Here is a 24059-nt window from a genome sequence, read left to right as displayed (position 1 = left end):
TAAAAACTTCAGCTGCTAATATAAAAAGATAGGGAGACAGTGGGTCGCCCTGCCTGAGGCCTCTCTGTGGATTGATAACCTTGCTGAGGTTTCCATTTACTTTAATCCTGTAAGAAGCGCTTTTAACACATTCCATAACAATCTTGACCCATCTCTGATCAAAGCCCAAAGCTTGCAACACCTTTTCCAAAAAGTCTTACTTTAGTCTATCATACGCCTTATTCATGTCTAACTTAACTGCTAGACTTTGTGATCCTTCTTTCTCCTTTTTTCCCAGGCTGTGGAACACTTCTTGTACGATCATAATATTATCTTGAATATATCTTCCACCGACAAACGCACTTTGTATTGGAGAAATTATCTTGTCTAGTATCTTCCTCAACCTAATTACAATTACCTTCGTTATGATCTTGTAAACAAAGTTGCAGCAACTTATTGGTCTCAGCTGGCTCAAATTCTCAGGCTGTTTGATTTTCGGTATAAGCACAACTGTAGTTTCTCCCATTTCCTTTGGCACTGTTCCAGATGCAAAAACATCTTTCACCACCGCGTTGACTTCTTTATGAACTAGATCCCAATGCTTTTGAAAAAAGAGTCCATTTAAACCATCTGGACCGGGAGCTTTTAGGCTCCCCATTGAAAATGCCGCTTCTTTAATTTCTGCATCAGTAATGCCCCATATTAGCTCCTCATTCATTTGTTGAGTTACTCTCCTCGGAATCTTCCTTATGATGTCCTCGAAGTTCTTTCCACCTGTTGTTGTGAAGAGCTTTGTGAAATGTTCTTCAGTTAAAGACATTATCTTCTTATTTCCACAAATCCACAGTCCCTCTTGATTTTTTAATCTTTCAATTCTATTACGATTCCTTCTTTGTATTGTTGAAGCATGAAAGAAAGAGGTATTTTTATCACCCCACCTCAACCATTTTATTCTGGATCGTTGGCCCCAGTACTTTTCCTCCCTCTTCCATAAGTCTTCAATTTTTTTCTTCAGAATTGTAATACGATGCTGAACTGCCTCAGTTAGGTCTCTTTCCTGAAGCTGCTTTAGCTCTTCCTTCAGCCCATTAATCTTCTTATCTGTTCTCCTAAATGTTTTTTTGCTCCATTTGGTCAATTCAATTTTGTAGTTCTTTATTTTGCCTGAGAGATCTTTCCATTTGTCTCCTTGATTTTTACTATTATTCCATCATCTTTTGATAATTTCCTTGCATTTTTCATGGTCCTCCCAATGAGCCTCATACCTGAACTGCTTGGTGCTTCTTCCTTTCGGCTTTAGCTGTAGAAGTATCGGACAGTGGTCTGAACTAATTGTCGGTAGAGCAGTTAATGTAGCATTCTGATATATCATGCGCCAAGCCCAATTTGCCAAGACTCTGTCTAACCTCTCTCTAGTGACAAATCCATTCCTCGGATTGCCGAACCAAGTGAATCTACCACCCTTTAAGTCTATATCCATCAGTTCGTTATAATTAATAAACTTCCTAAATTCTTCTATTTGACTTCGAGGCTGTGGGTGCAATCCTATTTTTTCTTCTTGTTCTAAAATATCATTAAAATCTCCTATGTATATTTGTGGATCATTCGTTGACCTATTCTGTGCTGACAACTCCTTCCATTGAGCCTTTCTATGTTGAAATTTTGGGTTCCCGTACAAAAAACAGCAGCTCGAGTCATCGTTATTATCTTCCTTTATTTTAGCTTTTATATAATAATTAGACAATGCATAAACATCAACATCAATATTTTTATTCCACAAAAGGTATAGACCACCGGACAAGTCCCAGGGTTCGACGCAAAAGTGTTTTTCAAAATATAACTTCCTTTTAAGTTTCATAATTCTATCTTCCTTGGCCCTTGTTTCTATCAAGAACAAAATATTTGGTTTAAATTTTCTACAGAGGTCCTGAGCCTCTGAGATTGTCGCAGGGGTTGCAACCCCGCGACAATTCCAACTTATAACACTCATGGCTCTAGGTGGGGCATGTGTTAGCCTGCCTCCTCAACCATATCAAAAGAAAAGTTGATGTGATCACCTCTGATAGTCAGTTTCCCTTTGCTTCTCCCTTCGGTCTTGTACTCAACTCTGCCCCTTTTGCTCCTCGTTGTCATGATCTGTTGTTCCCTCTCTATCTCATTTGCATCTAGAATTGTGAGTCTCTCTATCGAATCCCTTTTTCTTTTAATGTTTAATTTGTATTGCATCTTATTTGCCAATTCAATTTCCCATTTTTCTAGACTTTTTCTACCGAGTTGCTGCTCTTGCTCCTCATCATCTTCACTAGCCAACTCCACCAAGTAAAAACTTCCCGTACTTAAGCTTTTTTTTTTTCAATCCCAAATTCTATGCATGCTTCATCTTTTTTACAAGTTAAACGAATCGGTCTAGTAGAACTTCGTTTTATTTGTCACTCCTAAACAAAGATAAATAAAAAAAAAAACATGAAACATCCCTGATATAATGATATGTATACAACTGATTTAATTCATATATACATTTAAAAGTTTGTTTCTAAGAATTTAGTTAATTTTATACAATATTAGTGTAAATATATAAATTATATATGCTGTTATGTCGTTGACTCTATCATTTATAAAGTAAAGATAGATATTTCGTTTACTTTATTACACCTTTGAGTTAAAGCGATGATGATAACACGAAAGTTAACTTAGGAAGCTAGAACAGATGAGGTCTAAGTCTTACATTTGAATAAGAATAAAATAATAACAATATATATAAATGAAGAGTCAAATTAAAGAGATGAATTATAGTAATTTGTATCTGTATATAATAATTGCAGGTTGCTTTCTCTCTTATTCCTTCGTTCTATAGATGGTGATGCAATAACCTATGGTCACAATAAATGGAAGGTAGTAAATAAGGGAAATTCAGTTGACAGACAAAGGAAAACATCTGTCAAGCCAGTCCTCTCACTCCTCTCTGGCCTCTGGTCATAGATATTTCAAAAATAGACAATGGAGAATGAGATAACCCACTATTCTATGTGCTCTATATATGTACATAGAGAGAAAACCATGTCATGTGAAATTTCATAGTGGATGTGCATTTCTTTTTACTATTGAATATTGACCGAGACAAATGAGAGAGAATGAGCACAATTTTTTTTTAAATTAGAAATGAGGCTTAAATTCGTAATTTTTTAAATGAATATAAAAAAATTATGTCATTTATGTTATAATTTGTCGAGAGTGAGAACCATTTGTCATATTGTTTGTTTATTACTTTATTCTAAATCTTTTCTTCAAAAATTTTTGATATAATATTATTAAAATTTTTTAAAATATATCCAGAATATGAGTGTCCTAATAATCTTAACAATTGATTTTAATTATAATATATATATATATATCTTTTATAATTAAAATTAATAGTTAAAATTATTAGAATACTAATGTACATAGTGCACTTAAAATTCTTCCAATATTATTATTGATCTAAAAAATTTAAATTAATAAAAACATATATAAATTAATTATATCTCTAACTATTCTTTATATGGTTTAATTTTTCAATTTTCTTCAAACTTTTGAAAATTTATTGAAGCCGTTCAATTTTGTGAAGGTACTGAGTTAGTAGACATTATCTAAGACTCAAACAACTAACTTTAACAGTGACTTAATTTAAAAGTTCACCCATGAGCAATTATGCAACCAAGTCTCATTGCTTTATTGCTTTTGTTATCTTTATAATAAGATGGGAGTATGATAGTAAATTACATACGAGCAACGTTACATATAATTTTTTCATTTTTAATACATTTATTATGTATTTATTAAAATAAAAGATTTAAAAACTTCAACAAATAATAATTTAAAAATTAAAGTATGGAAAACAAATTGCTTGTTATGATTCACTATCTAGTTGTTGGGGACCCTCTATCTTTCTACTATCCACAACCACAAGGTAGGTTCACCGTTGCTGAACTATATATATATATACCATCCACTTTTCACTACTCAATCCTCATTCATCTTTCTTCACTTCACTGAAACTCATACAACTTCCTCTGTTTTCCCCTGTTCTTTTTTTCACCATTATTTAAAAAAAAAAGAAAAAGAATGTCATCGTTAAGCGTGTGTCAAGGGTTACAATCATGTCTTGAACCCCGTGTGATTGAGCCACGTGTCATTAGGCTGAAATTGGCTCCACCAGGTTCCAAAATTGCTCCTCCACCCTCGGAATCCGAGTCCCACCAACAAGAACAACCTGATGAGAAAAAGGACATGGCTGCCGGCAGTGGTGACTGGAGTTTCCTTCAAGCACTCTCACACCACCCTTCTTCTCAATGTAATGATCATAATAACGATGACAAAGTTTATGTTCATCCAACAGTTAAACGCTCCTCTTCAATGCTCAGTGCTAAGAGCTTAGAAATGTGCACTGAAAGCCTCGGAAGCGAAACAGGTAGCGATCAAAATTCTCTCTTCATCTCTGAGACTCATGAGACTCATCAGAGTAGTAACACAACTTTGATAAAGCATAGAAAGAGATCGCCTCACGGGGCTCGAAGCTTTCCACCGCCTCTTACTTCCATCACTCATCTAATGCCTCACCGCCATGACGGCAGGCTCGTCTTGAAAGCCGTCGCCGTTGCTTCTCCTCCTCCGGAGAGTGGCGCTTACTTTCACGCTGAACGCAGCCATGGTAGGCTAAGGCTTGGGTTTTGCCTCCCCGAGGAGAGTGAAAGCGAAGATGAAAAAGATAAAGACGACGAAGATGAAGAAGAAGATGAAGAAGAGTTTGTGGAGAATAGTGTGGAGGAGGGAGTAGTGAGAAAGTTTGGAAGAGGCATGAGTAATGGCGGCAGGTGCAAGGAAGGCGGGAATCCACACTTTTTTGGTGCTGATTCCTTCTTTGATCTCATCAGGACAAGTATCGTATAGTATAGTACAATCAATATTATTTCTATTCTCTCATCTGTCTTAGGATTGGTTAGCTCCTTCATTTTTTTCTGAATCTTCTAATTGGTAGTTATTATAGTTATTAGTTACTGTTCCTGTTGCTCACTATCATCCTATGTATTATAAATTGCTTCCTTTCATAACTATAAAACTTTGATTTGCTAATGCCAACACATACACTAGACATTAAAACAAGGATATTTCGAATAAATAAATAAAAATTAAAGTTTTAGTTGTTCAAAATAGTAGTAGACAGCTAGCTAGCACTAAAACGCAATTATAACTAACTAACTAACTACCTTGAAGAATGAATTGAAGGAAATTAAATGAGTAGTTGTGTATATAGTATCAGCAATAACATGAAAGATAAGTGATGAATCATCACTACTCACGCGTTTGATGTTTGGAACCAATGAAATGAAATGATGTATTCCTTCCTTCCTTCCTTGCTTCCCCTACATCAATGTCAGTTAACAACATGGGTGGTGGTGGGCTTGGAATCTAGCAAGCTAGCTCATCATGGGGATCTTCTAGCTATCAAAGTGCATGGCTACTTAATGTGGTAATAAATCAAAACGGGGGTCACTTGAAAAAAGTAGAATTGTTACACGTACACTCATGCATCATCCAATAGAAATCAAGCCTAAAAGTCTAAAACCCCAAGTTGTGGTGTTTGTGTACGGACACAGTACCAAGCAATGCCCAGTAACTATCAAAAAGGAGAATAGGGTCCCCAAAAAACACTGTAACATGGACTCATTTCATCACCTAGGTATCACCCATGTGCTTCCCCTTATCCACCAATCATGTTACCAACACACACATCGCAAATTGGAAAAAAATATTATCTATCATGACCCTACTACTCCCTTCCCTTTATTAAAGAATGGTATATTCTTCTATCACATCCTATGGTGTCACCTTTTATAATTTGAATTTAATTTTCAATCAAAAGTTCTCTTCAACTACATGATTGGTAATTAAGAAGTTGGGTGTGGGATTCTTGAGAGGGAGGAATCAAAGGCAGTGACAAATCGTGGAGTGTGGCCAACCAGAAGTTAACTAAATTTGTTGAGAGGGAAGAAACTACTATATAAGCAATGACAGTGAAACGAAACTTTCAACCATTCACATGCATGCAAGAGGTTTTTGGTCCCTAACATCATGTGCTTTTTGGAACCTTAGTTGTAAGGTATATGGCCTCTTTATTAGGCACATATTCTCTCACCATATCATTTCACAGTAAGAAAAATCTTCCCGAGCAAATCAGCATGTCCCTTAATTTTAATGTCACATGGAGGGGGTAGTAGTGTAGTATAGCACTAATGTTAATATCTTCAAATCCTGGTTCAAAGCTGAAAGAGATGTTTTTCTTCTTTTTTTTTGGTTGGTTTTTTAATTTCTCTTGTTTTTTATTCGATAAGAGGGATATGGATATATGGTATTTTCCACGAAAATGCTGCTTAAGTAATACTATATTGAAAAAAATTATATATATTATGTGAATACAATAACTACTAAATCAATTATTATTATTATAATAGAATTAATATTAAAATATAAAACATATATTAAAAATATATAAAATAATACATATATTTACATACAAATATAAATTAATTTTTAATGCATCTTGATATTTTTGTTTAAATATTCATCAATTAAAATATTTTTCATGATTTTAATTAAACTAATTACATTTTTAAAATTAGTTTAGAGTAGGTGGCCAAATCTCCCAAATTCACCCTACAGCTTAACTTATAAATTGTATTCTATGCATGTGAGAATTTTTTGAAATCATTATTAAACAACAGAGTACTTTTTTAGATTCTCAAAATAGATAAAAATATGAATGACGTACAGACCCATTAAATTATACGGATAAAATAGATACAGATTTGATTGATGGAATAACAGTTACAGATTTTATTGCGAATACACTATTCTGATCGTACACTACTTCCTGTTAAATTATAAATTCATTAATATTTTATGAATAGTATAAGTTAGAGATTATCTATCAATCAATGTAATACACACTATATAGAAGAACTAAATTCAAATTTTTGTGAAAATTATTACATGAGTTTTTAGTTATAGACAGTGATTATTGAATAATAAAGGAAAAATATTTATAATTAGTTTTATATATTAAAATAAAGCAAAACTTAAAATAATACATATATTTACACACAAATTTAATGTATTTTGATATTTTTGTTTTAAATTATATTCACCAATTAAAATATTTTTCATAATTTCAATTAAATTAATTATATTTTAAAAATTATCTTAGAGTACATAGTCAATCTAAAAGATCTATTTTAGAGTTTAACTTATAAATTATATTTTATGTATCTAAGAATTTTTTGAAATTATTATTAAATAAAATAGTATTTTTTTAAGATTCTCTAAAGAAATAAAAAAGATGGTTGACTCTACAAATTTTGAATTATACTAAATATTGATGGAAAGGTTATAAAATCAAATACTATTTTAGATCCTCGAAATAGATAAAAATATAGCTGATCGTACAAATTTTAAATTATACTAAATATTGATAGAACAATTAGTCAAATATCCACTTCAAAACTTATGTTTTTTGAAATCATTGTTAAATAAAAGAGTATTTTTATTATATTCTTAAAATGAATAAAAATATGACTGAGTTTATATTCTGATTGTATATTCTAAATATAGATAAAAATATCGCTGAATTCAGACCTTAAATTATACCGACAAAACAGTTACAGAATTCATTGGTCAAACACTATTTTACACACTGTTTAATATTAAACCCTAAATTCATTAATACTCTATGAGTAGTATAACTTAAGGATCATCAATCAATGCAATACACACTGACTGGAGAAACTAAATTCAAATTTTGGTGAAAATTATTGTATTGAACTTTTATTTATAGATAACAATGATTATTGAATAATAAAATAAAATATTATAATTAGTTTTATATATTAAAATAAAAAAGATCTTGAATAATTTTTATAGAAAAAAATTTACCTAAAAAATTATTTTGAATGGAATACTTAGAAATTTTGGTGAATGTAAAGGTTGATATTGAAATTGGAGAGATAAGATATAATTGCATTAACTTCAATACTTTTAGTATGGACATACTTGGTCACGACCTTGTTTATTGTAATTATGTCAAACGTTTTATCCATACTTTTTTTTCGATAAAAAATGTTTTGGATTCTTAACTTTTAGAATCATTGCCCCATAATTATGAATGTTTACTTGATTAATTAATACGAATATTGCAACAGATTTGTCCAAAGACAATATTTTAAGGATACTATAAAATAATAATTTATTGAAAATTATTAAAAAGATGAATATTTTTATATTTTTAATATATTAAATACATTAATAATTTAAAAAATTATAGTATTATTTTCTTAAAGTGTACTCTTAAAACACAAAATAACTAAATCTATCACTTTATATTTACTTTCAATATATTTTTAATCAACCAATATCAAATCTTAAAATTTGTTAATTAATTTTATTTATATATATTCTTTTTATTAATCACCCCTCTTTTATTTTATTATTGTTCCTTCACATCTTGTTAGTATCTTTTCACTCTCAATTCCTTTTTTTTATTCACAGTATATTATCATCAATTTTCATTTTAAAATCGCCTTTACATGCATACAATTTTTTTGTACCATGGTTACATTCTTCTTTCTCTTTTCTACATCACCAGTATTCTAGAAGCATTTCTAAACACATTCAAGAGTCCTTCTATATCTAAAAATGACCCAAAGACATACAAAACTTTTTTTCATATACAAAATTACTCGTATAAACAAATAAAAATATTATATATATACTAAATATTAGTCATTATATATTTATATATTAATACATATATAGTTTATTTTATTTTTAACATATATTTTATATTTTAATATATATTTTATATTAATAATTAATTTTTAAAAACAATCCAAGCACATCTGAAATTAGTTGTACCCAATTAAAAAATGTCAAATTCAGACCCAAAATTAAACACATCCACAAAAAATTTTTCGCACATTCGAAATGTAATCACAAAAATATAATTAAATCTAATTACTTACTAGAAAAAAAAATGGAACGCTTTTGGATGCCATGTGCGCACAATAGTAGTAAATTGCGATACAATTATCCAAAACAAAAAAGACACTTTTTTTTCCCTTTTAATTTTAAATAGCACAATAAATTTAGATAAGGGTCGTCTCTACTCTCAATAAGAAAAAGTCTAGGGAGCCAACAATTTTAATGAATTTTGGCCATGTAACTAACAAAGAAAGGTGAGTCATTAAATCTTACACCAATCTCACACCATCAAATTATCATTGATAGCTAATTAATGGCTAACAATCACAAAAATTGCTGGCTAACAATCACAAAAATTGCTGACCCCTAACATTGCTCCTCTCTACAATCATGTTATTGAGACTCATTAGGTATTGGCTAAACAAGGACTAATTAGCGTTAGTTACCTAACAATTCTGTTTGCAAAATATATTCCTCTCCTCATTTTAGAAGGTCGTGCATGTATATATATAAGCTTAAAAATATTATTTCAACGTAATAATTCATAACTTGCCATAACAATTTTTAATTTTTAATTTTTTTAATAAACAACAGAGCATAAAATCCAAAAAAAAAATAGATAGAAAATATCCTAAAAAATATTGTTTTAATGAAATCTGCATGAAAACTTAAAAAAATATACGAAAAATGACATCTGAACTGCTCATTTACTCGTCCTTCTAAAATTGTCCAAGATTTAGGATTTGATATCCCAAATACCTAATGTTCCCCATATGATGGCAAAAAGCCAAAAACTACTCCCTAATATGTAGCATTTCCATGGCAACGACATGCAAGAGCTCTAGTCAATTTTCGACACCGCAATGCACAATTCATGAGCAAATTCTAGGCTCTATAAATTAAATTGACCCCTATTGATTTTGTGTCGCGACAAATTATTCACATTGAACTTTAGTTTGTTTTCATTATCTAATTGTAGAGGTACACATACATACAAATACCAAATGCATGCTCCAATATTTGTTGTTGTTTTGTGTAGCATTTGAAGATTTTGCAAATCCAGTTGGTAGGTAACATGATCTGACAAGTATTGTGTGTAAGCGCACTGATTTGTTTTGCGTAAACATACATAATCATAACACAATAACGTTAACATACATTAGTGTGCATAAGAAATTAACTCTCTAGCCATTTGTCCAAGATTTCAGCATCCTTTTTAAGGTAAAGGTGTTTCAACTTTCAAGGGTTTTATTTTGTCTTCATGTCTTTAAAAGTTCATGGAGATTAAGTCTTTCCAAATTAACGATAAATTTATTAATACGGTTATACTAGAGAGAAAAAAAAAACAGAACTTACTTTATTTAACATTTATTAATTGTCGTAACAATTGATGAATGCTAATTAAAACAAATTATGACTATTTTTTGTTAATTTTCTTTGATTATCAAATATTTCTGTTATTAATAAACGAATATTTTAATTTCTTCAGTAACCTAGCTCAAATAGTCATTATATGGATCGACATACACTTTTTTTCTTTGATCAAATCTAACAATTCTTACAAATTGTGTTGGACATGGGATCGGAGAGGTGAGGAATATGTGCAATAAAAAATAAATTAATTATGTTAGTACACACTAAAATTAGTTATTAATATAATATATATATATATATATTAAAATATAAAATATATATTAAAAATAAATTAAATTATACCTATACTTATATATAATAAATACATGATGGTTGATTTATTCACAAATTTTACATTCACGTTTGTAAACTAATAATAATAAGAATCGCCCTTCTAGATTCCTTGCGTATATAATTCCTAAGCCAAAATTGTATCCCACTAACATATATATGGTGTTTCACTCAAAATTCCATCGCTACTACTATACCCTGTTCAACTTTAATTTATTTATTATTACCTCATTGTTCTGAATCCTTTATGATGTCACGGCCCTTTATATCAATTCTAGTTGTTGTTGGGTCCTAGCATCATCATAGGCCTAATCCACATTCCATTTCGTTCTAAATAAATGTCCTCACTGTCTTCAATTGCCCTACATCATATCCATCTTCCGGACATAACCAAGTAGTGCCTAGCTAGTTTGATTAAGCTATATATATATATAATTTAAATAATATAATATAATAATATTATTATAGTTAAACTTTATGTAACATATTATTCCTTTATTACTAAATGAGGTTTTTTCAGTTAGTTAAACAATATAGGTTATATATAAAATTTTATTTTGAATTAATTATAAATTTAGATTCAGTAGATAGATATTGTGTGAATGTTCCATGATTCTCTCCATTCACACTTTTAATTAATTATTTAATCCAACATTAAATGGAATATGCATTTTACTCATCATAACACTACTAAACACTTCTCTTATCCAATAGCAATGGATATATGTCGACCATAATATGCTTACACTCATGTTTAAGAAGATATTTATGTAAAAATATAATTATTCATATATATTTTTTTATTTTAATTTTTTTAATAAATAATTTTAAGATAAATTAATCTAATAGTATGATGAGGGGAAAAAAAAAGACAAGGTGTAAGCATACATGAAAAAGAAGGACAGGGCCCATGATTCAGGGTTGCATGGCAATGAATAGTTAATTAAGGCCAAAAATCTAGTTCATGATTGGTGGTTGAGCCTTTCATTCCCAAAAACAAAACCTTTATTTCATGACAATTTTCATAACCATTTTGGGGTACAGGTAAGTGGTTGATCTTATTTGTAACCCGTATGCACATTTATTTATATGAGATATATAATTATTTATATACGAATAAATAATTTTATAATATATACATAGTTATCAGAACCGAATCGGCAATCGACTCGGCTAAGTTACTGGGTCACTGGATTACTGATTCAACCGATGGATCACAGGTTCAACCGATTAACCCGATCATAATTAAATAATTATATAAAATTTATTTTTTATATCAAATTAACTTATTTTCTAATTCATTAATTAATTAGTATCTATTACATTATTCAAATATATGTTAAAAAATATTAATATTAATAAATATCATATAATTATCAATAACAAAAATATGTCATGATTAATAAAAAAATTTTACTTATCTTTTTTTAATTTATATATATTTAACAAAGTTTAATTTTTATTTTAATAATAATATAATTAAAAAGTAATTAATTTAAGAAAGATTAAATATAAAACAAAAATAAATTAAATTAATATGACTAAAAAGATAAGTAAAATATCTTAAATTTGCATGACTAAAAGAATTAATACATAAGTTACTAATTAGGATATATCTAATAATTAATAATATATTTATTAAAAGATAGAATTAAGGACAGAAAGTAACTTTGTCCAAGTGGTGGCAAACTTCTCTTATAACTTGAAAGTTCGAACCCCAGCGCGGGCATATGCTCCAAATTTTTGAGATTTGAGTGTGCGCGTGCTGACATCATCCTGGGGATCATCCTGGGGCGTGTTGACGTCAGTGGGTCAATCGGTCCGATTCAATTCTCGGTTTAGACCGGGTTTAATCGGGTTTTTTGAGTTTGACCGGTTCGTATGCTTATCCGATTAGATGGTTAACCCGAATCGATTTAAGATCCGGTTCATTGGTTTTTTGGTCGAACCGACCGGTCCGGTTCGAATTTGATAACTATGAATATATAAGATTAAAAATTTTAATTTGTGACAAGTCTATTTTTTTTAAATAAAATAATGTAAAATATATAATGTTTAATAAATTATTTGACGAGACGTGTAAAATATAATGTTATATATATATATATATATATATATATCAACTTAAATTTTGAATTATTTTATGATAATTTTAGGATAAATAAAGAAAAAGGTTGAATCAATTTAAGTTGGTCGAATAGTTAACTCATTCATTTATTTAAATAAATATTGAAAATTTCAATCTCATCTTATCTTATTCTTAGGTATGTAACAATTCATTGAAAAAGAAATTGTATTTATTCTATTTTTTCATTTAATGCTCAAAACTTTAGGTTGTAGAAGATAATCATTATTCCTTATCAGAACTTTTTTTTTCATATACAATTTCAAAGTGTCGAATAAGAAATGAAATATAGCTTGCAGTCATTTTTGTAAACAAAGTAATTATAAAATAATATTATATGAGTAATAAAATTTATTTTTTTTGGCCCAACATTTAACTTATTCTAAATATTTAAAAAATTAAGTTCTAAATTCTTCAATTCTAAATCCTGAATTTATTATTTTAATAGTATAGCATAAAATATTAATTAAAGTATTAATTAATATTAATAAAAATATTGATCTTTTAATATTTTTTATAATTAAAAGTTATAAGAATATTTAAGCAGCACACGTCAAGTTTAAACCAATTAATCATTAACCTATGAATTAGAGATGCTGGTGACGGATACCAAATGTAAGTAGTGAAATTAAACCCTCTATCAATAGAATTGCTTAATCAATATATATGGTGTATTTTAGTATGTTTATGAGACTATAGCTATAGTTTATATTATTTTAAAGAGTGTTGCTAAAATTAAAGTAATTTTTTTATTATTTAATATTTTTTAAAAAAATATTACTAAAATATAAAAATATAAATTTAATTTTACCCACACTTACATAATTAGTAAATATAGACATGCTAACATAATACATATATAAAGTTATAAAAAAAATTGTATCTTAATAAGTTGTCTAACTTGCTTTTATGATTTCTCATATATTGCTTGGGATTGATATTTGGATTATGTTTAACATTAAGCCAGAAAATGTAGGTATTTAATTATTTCTTAATTTCTGTAATTTTGCGTCAATAACAAAATCTAAATGCAATCATATCCAATCCATTAGAAAAGATGCAGCTATGCATGAAAGGAACATGCCTAAGCTTAGCTTAAGTAGACATATTAATTGAAAAGATATATTTATTAAATTATTATTTAATAATTCTCAACTATTATAACTCCACATAAAAACAACAGCATCTGAATCTTAACCTTCAACAAAATATGCGAGATATTCTCTCTTTCTTTGTTTTCTTCAGGGTTCTTGACATTAGATTATGCATGATTTGACGAAAATAGCTTAAATCAAACACGTACTGCTCTTCGTTCTTTACACCAAATTATTATCTTTTTTTTCTCAATGGATGCCATCCAGATAGAGAATCCCAAAGCGTATCCTTCAGGCCCCCCACCATCATCAAATACTTGACAAAATTGAATAATAACATTTTTTATGCAAATGTGTCAAAGTGTTCAATAATGTTTTGTCTTTTAATTATACATCTCGGGAAATTAGAAAACACTCTTTATCTCTTTTATACTTATAGTGTTTTTAACTTAAAAAAAATTAAAGCTTATTATATAATATAGTGTTGCTTCATGAACCTTAGCTTATTATATATGTTCCACTCGAGTAAGTAATTGAGGAAATATTATTTGCCATATAATTGTTATCAATTTAGGGTAAGAGTAAGAACTATATACAAGAAAATCCCGTCCCCTCCATAGTGTCTCCCACCATTTGTACACAGTGTTTGGTCTACTATGGAATTTGCATACAAAAACTGAAACATAAAAATGGTTTTCTATTGCATTCTTTTCTTCTTTAATTTAATTCTTTTCAAAATACAAAAATAAAAATGCTGCTCTAGTTCAAATAATCCAACAGGTTTAATTAATTAATACTTTATCTAACTAATAACAAGAATAGTGTAACAAAGTAAACACATATTCATATAATTAGATGAGACATTGATTGAACAATAACAAAGAGAGTAGTTAATTATGTTGTAGTAACACAACAATTCCATACAAAAGGGTTGCAACTTGCAAGTAATTATCCCCATTCAAATAAAAATTGACATTGGTGCACACAAAATTATCCCCATTCAAATCAAACATCATACGTGTCAAAATTGGCTTGGCTTGTGTGGATTTCAATTTCCTGTATTTTAGTTATTTAGAAAGAAAACATTTCTATTTAGGCCTTCTTTTTTAGATATTATTTGTTCTTGATAACAATTATACTTTAAAACACTTCATTCACTCTTTTGTCGATTAGAATATTTTAGAAATAATTTTATAAAATTTTATAAGAGTCTTTTTTTAAATATTTATCTATCAAGACTATATATATTTGCCACAGATGTAGTGGCACTTTGATAAAATAGGCAAGTCAATGTCTTTTGCCGCCATTGTGTTATATCCGTTTTGGTTAATTTGGAGTACATATAATTGAAAGCACTACTGTATACTACATGCACTTGCACAAATTTTTGTTGAATGGTATATGAGGTTTCATTTCCTCTATCCAATTTTTCTGTCTATTCCACGGACAATCAGCTATAGACAACTTCATAATAAAGATAAAATATTCAACTCTTGGAGCTATACAGACTTTGAAAACAATATCATTATGAATAATATTTTTCTTTTTTTTTTTGGTACATAATATACAATAATATAAGGATAGTTCTTTTTTTTTTTTCCCATAATAACTATTCGTTTGTTGTGTTGTTTTTTGAATTCAATGTTCCGCTGTTAATAAAAAATAAAAAAATGTCCAAATATACCTTTTTTCATGATTATTTTTAGAGTTATATATCAAATATTTTATTAAAAACTACAGTCAATGTTACGTGGTTTATCAGTGGCTAAGAGAAAAGGGGTGAATCTTAACCTATTTTTGCTTAATAACACTTGCTGTCCTTTTAGAAAACTTGAGGAGATATTTTTTGTTTTTGTCTCATGCCTAGTCAAGAGATTTTTTCTTTTTGTCTCGTAACCAGCCAAGAGATATTTTTCAGTTTTGTCTCCTATGCAGTAGAAACAGAAATGGGGTAGAAGAAAGAGAAAATTACACCAAGATGTATTCTGGATCAGCTGCTAAGTGCAATGCAGCCTACATGCAGTCTCCATCACAACAATGATGTAATTTCACTATAATCATGATTACATACACCAATTCTCCATAGGAACTACCCTTCCTATCCGAGACAAGTCCAGAATCTAGCCCCAATCCTGAACTTGACTTGCATTGGTAACCTACGAAACTTTCAACTGCTAAGTGCTAACCTAACTTGCAAGGGAATTCCCACAAAATCATGAAACACAACACAGATGTACAAAGGACCTCTAAGGACATCTATGGCTTTTTTCTTTTAATTTTGTGCACTCTGCCTTTTTCTGCTATATGACTTTTTCTTACAAACCTCACTGTTTGCCTTTTTCTATGAGACTCAAGACAGACAAAATTAAATAGAAAAATACAAAATGAAGAACATTGAAAGAGAAAAATTTTTGTTAGCTGGGGTAGTTATAGGAACACTGTGCTTTCACTCTTTTCCTTACTTCAAGCCCTGGCTGTTCTCCCTTATTTATAGAAGGGAAAGCCTCCAAGGTTGAAACTTTTGAACCGAGCTAAACTTCTTCTTCTTCATGCAATAACCGGTTCGGCCAGAGAGAGGAGAGGAAATCGTATGTAAAACCCAACATGCAATTACCTCTGTGTCTTTCCTTGTCACCAATCTTCATCAATCCGGGCCTTCCATCTTGACTTGCACTCCAAGAAGGATTCCTAGCCCTTGATGAGTTCTTGATGATGACAGCTCCATCTGCTCTAACTTATGCCTCTTCCTCCACGTAGCTACAGTAGCTGCCTCCTGTGGTGGTTGATCAAAAGTTGAGACGAGCTATGCCTTCAAGGATCTTCTTCCTTTGACCGAGTTGGATCTTCTTCCATTTTCGGTTATGGAGAGCTTAAGCTTACTTCACTACATCTTACCTTTTGTGGTAAATATCTTAGCCACTCCATACCTCAGATTTTCTTTTTCTTGATGTCATCATCACCATGACCTTGCTACTAGCTTCTTCTTCTCTCTGATAGTTTGTCTTAGCTTCCATATTTTCTCTGTGAAGTGACCGAAAGTTTGAGAGAGATGAGAGAGAAATTTGAACAATAATCAATGAAACTAAGAAAGAAAATTAAAATGAATTAAGTTTCCCACTTCCCTTTATTTAGTAGTGTGTGATAGCATTGATGACAATCAAATCAATTGCTATTTCTCTCTCATGGTTCTAATGCAATTAATGATAGTTGAATTAAATTTGAAATCCTTCAAATGAGAGTGAGATCTGTTGAAATGCAATGTTTGTTTTCTCTCTTTTTTCAATTTCGGACGACACTAGTTAGTTTCTAACCAAAATTGACTTGGGCTAAATATAATGATTAAAATCTGGTCCATCATAGCAATAATTTCAACCACTTATCATATATAATTTTTTGCACCAAGACTGATTATTATCGCATTAGGCTTGTTTCAACAAAATACTGGCCCAACAAATACAACAATACTTCAGCCACTTAATATAACAATTTTACATATGGCTGAACTTCTTCAACACATTGGGCTTGCTATTTTTCTGACCTAGAACCAAAATCCGCACAATAAAATTATTAATTAACTAATATGAATTGAAGATCAAATCAATAATTTTGTAATTATTTGTTTTAATAATGTTTGATCATCATCATATTAATTTGGAGTTTTTCAAACTCATCAATCTCCCCCTTAATGACAAACATTATTAAAAATTGAAATAAAAGAGTAGAGATTAATAGTACTCCCTTTAAAGATTAGGATTCCTCCTCCTTTCCAAATGTTACACAACTCCCCCTTAATACATGCCATTTTATCAAGGGAAACTTTCACCTGTAACATTCTTATCAAGCCTAAAGTTACTATGTATTCAACATATGGTAATTTTTGAAATGTTGAATGGCTTGATTTATGAGTAGAAGTAGAGTGATAAACAAAACTAATTTGTTATCATATAAATAATTTTCTGCTCAGTAACAAACAAAATGCTTGAGTACAGAGTACATAGCAACCGAAAACAAAAAACAAAAAAATTTTGCTGCCTAATTATTTGATTAAATAAACATTTTCAGCCAGTATATCAGAGCAAAAATTATCAAGGAAAACATTTTTAATCAAACATAATCATATCAGAGCAAAAAATATTTATCCAAGATGTCACAACACAACTATTATCCCTACATCAGAGCACAAGACACAACTAAGTTTCAAATACAGCAAACATTTCAACAAATCATTAGAACCTAGAGAGTTTATGCACAGGGATGATCATGAATCAAAAAAAGATTTCAGCCCCTGTTTTTTCAATTTTTTCAACCTTTCCTCCCCCTTTTGTCATCAAAGGGGAACCTGCAAAAAATCAAATGGTATGCAAACAAATATAATTAGAATCAGAATATTCAGAAGTTTATCAAGATGACAGTGGTCCAGAGTATCCAACAGCATATAGTATATCAAAACATAACATAATCAGAATTCAATAAGATCAATCATCAGACAGATTGTACTCAGAGCCAGATGCATCATCCTCATTTGCAGCCCCTGTTTCTTGTTCAAAATTCTGAATCATCAAATTCACTCTTTCTGTGCATTTGGTCCATGCTCTTTCATTCTCATACGCCTGTTTTCGAGCAGCCTTGTAGGATTGTACCATTAATTTTGACATATTGGAGAACTCCATGAGGACCTCCTTGATGGATTCTGCCATCTTGGCTAGCTCGGCGGGACGACTTTCGAGATCACTATCAGAACTTGCAGTTGGTACAAAGCGTTTTTCTTTGCCTTTCATAGAGTCCGAAACTCCTCCTCCCTTAATTGTGGAAACTTTATTTTCTACATCTTCATTAGTTAGATCAATATTAAAATATTCAAAGATGCATATAAGAAAGATTTCATAGGGAAGATTAGCCTTTTGTTACTTCTAACACACTCCCACATATGTCTTACCATGAGATATGCAAAAAAAATAGGAGATGAAGTAATAATAGCAAAAAAGGACTAGAGTATCAGAAACAGTTACTCTATAGTATGAACCACTCTGAGGCATCAAAATGTGAGAGATGATTTTGTGAAGAAGAAGTGCTCTTTCAGGACCAAGTGCCTTGTGAGTTGAAACCGTGCCATCCAGGACAGAGAGATTCTCACAGGTTTGGTGCAGAGCTATCTGATATGTGACCCCAACTTGTGAATCCCATTTTTCTGTCATATAAGCGGCGGCTCCCTCATCAACATATCCCAAGGCAGCGCTTATTGTTTCCCTGTTCAGAGACATGTGAACCCGCTTGACATAGGAATGGATTGCACCATCAATAAGTCTCATGTTCGCATAAAACTCGCGAACTAAGTCAGGATACACAGGTTTCTAAATTTTAAACAAAGGATTCCACTTCATGTTGTCAAAGAGAGTGAAAAAGTTGGTGCCTTTTGCAGTCAGGGATTCCAGGTTCACTATGTGGGAAGCACATAAGTGACGTTTCTTCAAGACTTCATTGTAAAACTCATAGGACGCACAAGAGTTAAACCTTCCTGGGTCAAAATGTGAATGACCTTTGTTGTATTTATTCTTGAAATCCAGTGATTCCAAATTTGGTGGTTCCTTGGTGTTGCGAAAAGTGTACCCTTTCCCTCGCTGATAGCTTCGACCCAAGGCATGAGGAGTTGCCTTTTTTGGAGACGAATGAGGTAGAGATGTGTGAGACTCCTCTTCTTCCTCTTCAACTTGCTCTTTGTCTTTTCCAATCTTCCTTCTAAATGAAGTTTTTTGGGCAATAACCTTTCTTCTCATGGTTTCGGTTTGTTTGGAGGAGGGTGAAGGAGACGAAGAAGATGTGGAGTGTATATGAATGTGAGTATGAGTTTGGGGGTAGAAGATAATGGAGGATTTTTGGGGAGAGGGATTCGACTACTTCTCTTTGGTGCAACTTTCTTTTTCATGTTATGAAGAAAATGGAGAAGGGAGAGGGAAGATGAAGAGAGGTTGAAGAGAGTGGTGAGAAGAGGGAGATTATGGAAGCATTTAATGCTGATTGGAGAGAGAGAATTGAGGAAGTTATTACCCATTAAGAGGCGCAGTTATTAACCAAGGAAGGATTTTAAAATTAAAATTGAGAGGTTAGCTCCTAGAATCAAGGGATGAGAAAAGGATAAAGATTTTTGATTTGACAACAACCCCTTCCTACAAGATTTGATATGACAACTTCCCAAAAAGTATGATTAAAATATTGAGAAACTCAAAAACGGGTCAGAGTAAGGTCAAAGAGATTTGGTGGGGCCCAAGATAATTAACATCAGTTCAGTCTCCCCCTGTATCAATGCCCGTTCATCACGTCCTAAAATTTGTCTCCTGCTTTCCTACGAGACAAAACCAAATAGAATTGAAAAAATCACAAATTATCAACAGAATTTAATTCTAACATTTTCAAACTATTTCTCAGAGAGCAGAATCTGTCTTCACACAAGGGTTTAGTAAAAATGTCTGCAAGTTGTTCTTCGGATTTTACAAATTGAATATCAATAGTACCCTTTTGCACATATTCTCTAATAAAATGATATTTGATCTCAATGTGCTTAGTTCTTGAATGAAAAATATGATTTTTTGAGATGTTTATAGCACTCATATTGTCACAAAATAAGGGTATACTATTGATTTTTAATTTGTAATCCTCCAATTGAGTTTTTAACCAAATTAATTGTGAACAACATGCGGAGGCAGAAATATATTTTGCTTGACCACATGTTGAGTGAGCTTCCAAAGAAGCAATACATGCCGGATGTGCTCCTTCTATCCATCTGATCTCCCGCATAATCTGCATCACAAAATTCCACTGCACAAAAATCATAAGATTTTGGATACTATAAGCCATAATCACTAGTTCCCTTAATGTATCTAATGATGCGTTTAACGACTAAAAGATGGAATTTTGTTGATCATCATCATATTAATTTAGAGTTTTCCAAACTCATTATTACGTATACAAAAAAATTAACTATTAAATTAATTATTTGTATAAAATACGTATTAAAATATAAAATATATATTAAAAAATTATATAATAACACATGTATATACAAATATATAGTAATTAATTTTTTATGTATATATAATTAACAAAAAAATAATCGCAATCTGAGTGTGCAATGATCAGAAACCGATAGCTATAATCTAGCTAGCAAGATCTGGAAATAAATGTACGGACTGAAGAAACTCATTGGGAAGGAATAGGAAAGAAAAAAAGAGCTACCTAGTAAGATATATAATTTGATTAATTAATAATCAATTATATTATGTATATAAATATAAAAAAATATCAAATTAGTCATTTATATATAAAAATACATGTTAATTATAAAATGTACATTAAAAATATGTGAAATAACATATATATTTATATATAATACATAATGATTGATTTTGAGAGTTAAGTTTTAAAGTGGTTTTTCAAGTTTTTTTTTTTGAAAACAAACAGCTCAACACAATAGTAGTGGAGCAATCAGGTTACATAACTAAAAACAATCGGAAGTAACAAAATATAAGTACACTAAAACGTCCCCATGTCATCTCCGGCATTGCCATCAACAACTAAAGGGATCCCCACCACTCCACTCGTTAGTACTACTCGAAGATATGTTGATGATTTCTTCAACTCCTTTCCTTGTGTGCTGAAAAATCCGTCTATTTCTTTCCAACCATAAGTTCCAGACGATCACGCAGAAGCACCTCAACCGGTGATTACGCTCTTCCATCCTTCGCGGTTCTTCTGTCCAACTAAGAAAGTGTTCTTTCATCGATCCCGGGTATGACCACCGTCGGCCAAAGGCTAAAATCCAAGCACTCCATACCTGCCAAGCAAAAATACATCCTAAAAACAAGTGATGTACATCCTCCACCTCGTTGTTACAAAGAACACAAGTAACATCTTCCTAGCTGATAATTCCAAACCGGCTCAACCTGTCCTTTGTATTCACTCTTCCTATCAGAACGAACCAGACAAAGAGCTCCACTCTAGGTGGAACCAGCCCCTTCCAAATAGTCCTGGTAAAGCTATAGCTAGTTATCTCCGCTGGGATTAGTTCCTCCTGCATCACCTGCACAAATGAGTTAGTTGAAAAAACACCTTGCCTATCATATTTCCACACCACTCTGTCCTCTCTGTTATGAATTAATTTCACAGGTCTCAAAACCTCATGTAATGCACTCAGTAATTCCAACTCCCATTGGAAGAGCTCTCGCCTCCATTGGAAATTCCAAATCCACTCAAGCCCATCCCAAAAGCCACAGTCCCCTATAACGGATCCACACTGGTTTGAAACAGAGAAAAGCCTCGGGAACCGGATTTTCAGAGGCCCACCAATCACCCATGCATCCTCCCAAAAACGTGTCCGACGCCCATCCCCAACCTCCATGGAAAGGCCTGCGACCATCTTATCCCTTAGATGTAGGTTCATAATGTGTAACTGGCAAATATCCTTCCATGGTCCTCCTCTAGTAGGCAATTCTTGAGTCGACAGAGGCTCATTGGGGTTTAGATTATGACAAGAAACTACAACTTTTTTCCACAAAGGGCACTCTTCCTTTGCAAATCGCCACCACCACTTGAACAACAGCGCTGTGTTGCGAACCATAGCGTCCCCTACTCCCAGTCCACCTAGTTTCTTCGGCGCCTGGACCACTTCCCACCTTACTAATGCCATACCAGTCCTTCCCTCTTCTGAGCTCCACAGGAATCTTCTCTGTAGCGAAATCAATTTCTCAGCAACAGCTTTTGGCATCTTGAACAAGCTCAAATAGTATACTGGCAGACTGTTCAACACAGATTTGATAAGTACCAACTTCCCGACTTTGTTCAGCACCTTGGCCTTCCACAAGCTGAGTTTCTCCTCCACCTTGTCTATGATAGGCTTCCATGTCTTCACCAACCTCGGATTAGCTCCTAGAGAAATTCCCAGGTATTTAACTGGAAGAGCATCCCCTTTACAACCCAGTAGGTTACACATACGCTCAACCCATTGCTCGTCACAATTAATTGGAATCAGGCTGGATTTATTAAAATTGATACTCAGGCCTGACATCAACTCGAAGAATCGCAGAAGCCTCTTGTAATTCTTTACAGTCTCTTCCTCTGGTGGGCAGAAAATGATAGTGTCATCAGCAAACTGAAGATGTGACAATGGTACACTATCTCTACCAACCTGCAGCGGTGATATACGACCATTCCTCACTGCCTCCCCAATCATTCTATGCAGCACATCTACCACCAGCACAAACAAAAACGGAGACAGTGGGTCACCTTGCCTCAAACCTCTTTCCATGTTGAAAGGCTTAGATGGCGAGCCGTTTATCAGCACCGACATAGACGCAGTGGCTACACACTTCATCACCCATGCTCTCCATTTATGCCCAAATCCCATTTTCTGCAGCACAATATTCACAAAGCTCCACTTAACCCTGTCATATGCCTTTTGGAAGTCAAGCTTGATTAGTGCAGCCTCTTTTTTCCTCAGTTTAAGCCAACTAACTGTTTCACACGCAATAAGCGCTCCGTCATGAATTTTCCTTCCCTGTACAAACGCACTCTGGGTCTCTCCTACTAATGCTGGCATCACTGATCTCATCCTCCTAACTAGGACCTTCGAAATAACCTTATACACACACCCCACCATACTGATCGGTCGCAAGTCTTTAATCTCCTTCGCCCCTATGAATTTAGGTGCTAACGCCACCCAAGTGATATTGGCATCCGCCGGTAGCCTGGCCGTCTGGAAAAACCCCATCACTGCAGCCGTGAATTCAGAACCAATCTCATCCCAGCATCTCTTAATGAAGTTCATGTTGTATCCGTCACATCCTGGGGCCTTGGAGGATTCACAGTCCCACACAGCCTCTCTGATCTCTTCGCCCGACGGCATCACTTCTAAGGCCATAGCATCTTCCTCACCTATTTGTGCCACCAGACCATCTCTGAAACCCACAGTAGGAGAGTCTTCCTGATTGTATAAATCCTTATAAAACTCTCTGATAGCAACCTTTATTCTAGCCTGATTCCGAACCAGCCTGCCATTAATAACCAGAGTATCAATCCTATTGTTCCGCCTTCTTGCTGAAGCTATATTGTGGAAGTATCTTGTATTCCTGTCCATATCATTCACATGCCGAGATCGC

General features: G+C 32.1%; 1 protein-coding gene across 1 annotated transcript; it reads left to right on the top strand.

Moving 5' to 3' along the window:
* Positions 1 to 3813: 3813 nt before the first annotated feature.
* On the top strand, positions 3814 to 5094 carry LOC112696203 (protein FANTASTIC FOUR 2-like). The gene has a single exon (XM_025748833.3). The coding sequence runs from the start codon at positions 4081 to 4083 to the stop codon at positions 4903 to 4905; it is 825 nt and encodes a 274-aa protein (XP_025604618.1). The 5' UTR covers positions 3814 to 4080; the 3' UTR covers positions 4906 to 5094.
* Positions 5095 to 24059: the final 18965 nt, after the last annotated feature.

The sequence above is a fragment of the Arachis hypogaea genome, chromosome 6, assembly GCF_003086295.3.
Source record: "Arachis hypogaea cultivar Tifrunner chromosome 6, arahy.Tifrunner.gnm2.J5K5, whole genome shotgun sequence".
Lineage (NCBI taxonomy): Eukaryota > Viridiplantae > Streptophyta > Magnoliopsida > Fabales > Fabaceae > Arachis > Arachis hypogaea.
The sequence above is the reverse complement of the archived record's forward strand: the minus strand, read 5'-3'. Positions and strand labels throughout refer to the sequence as shown.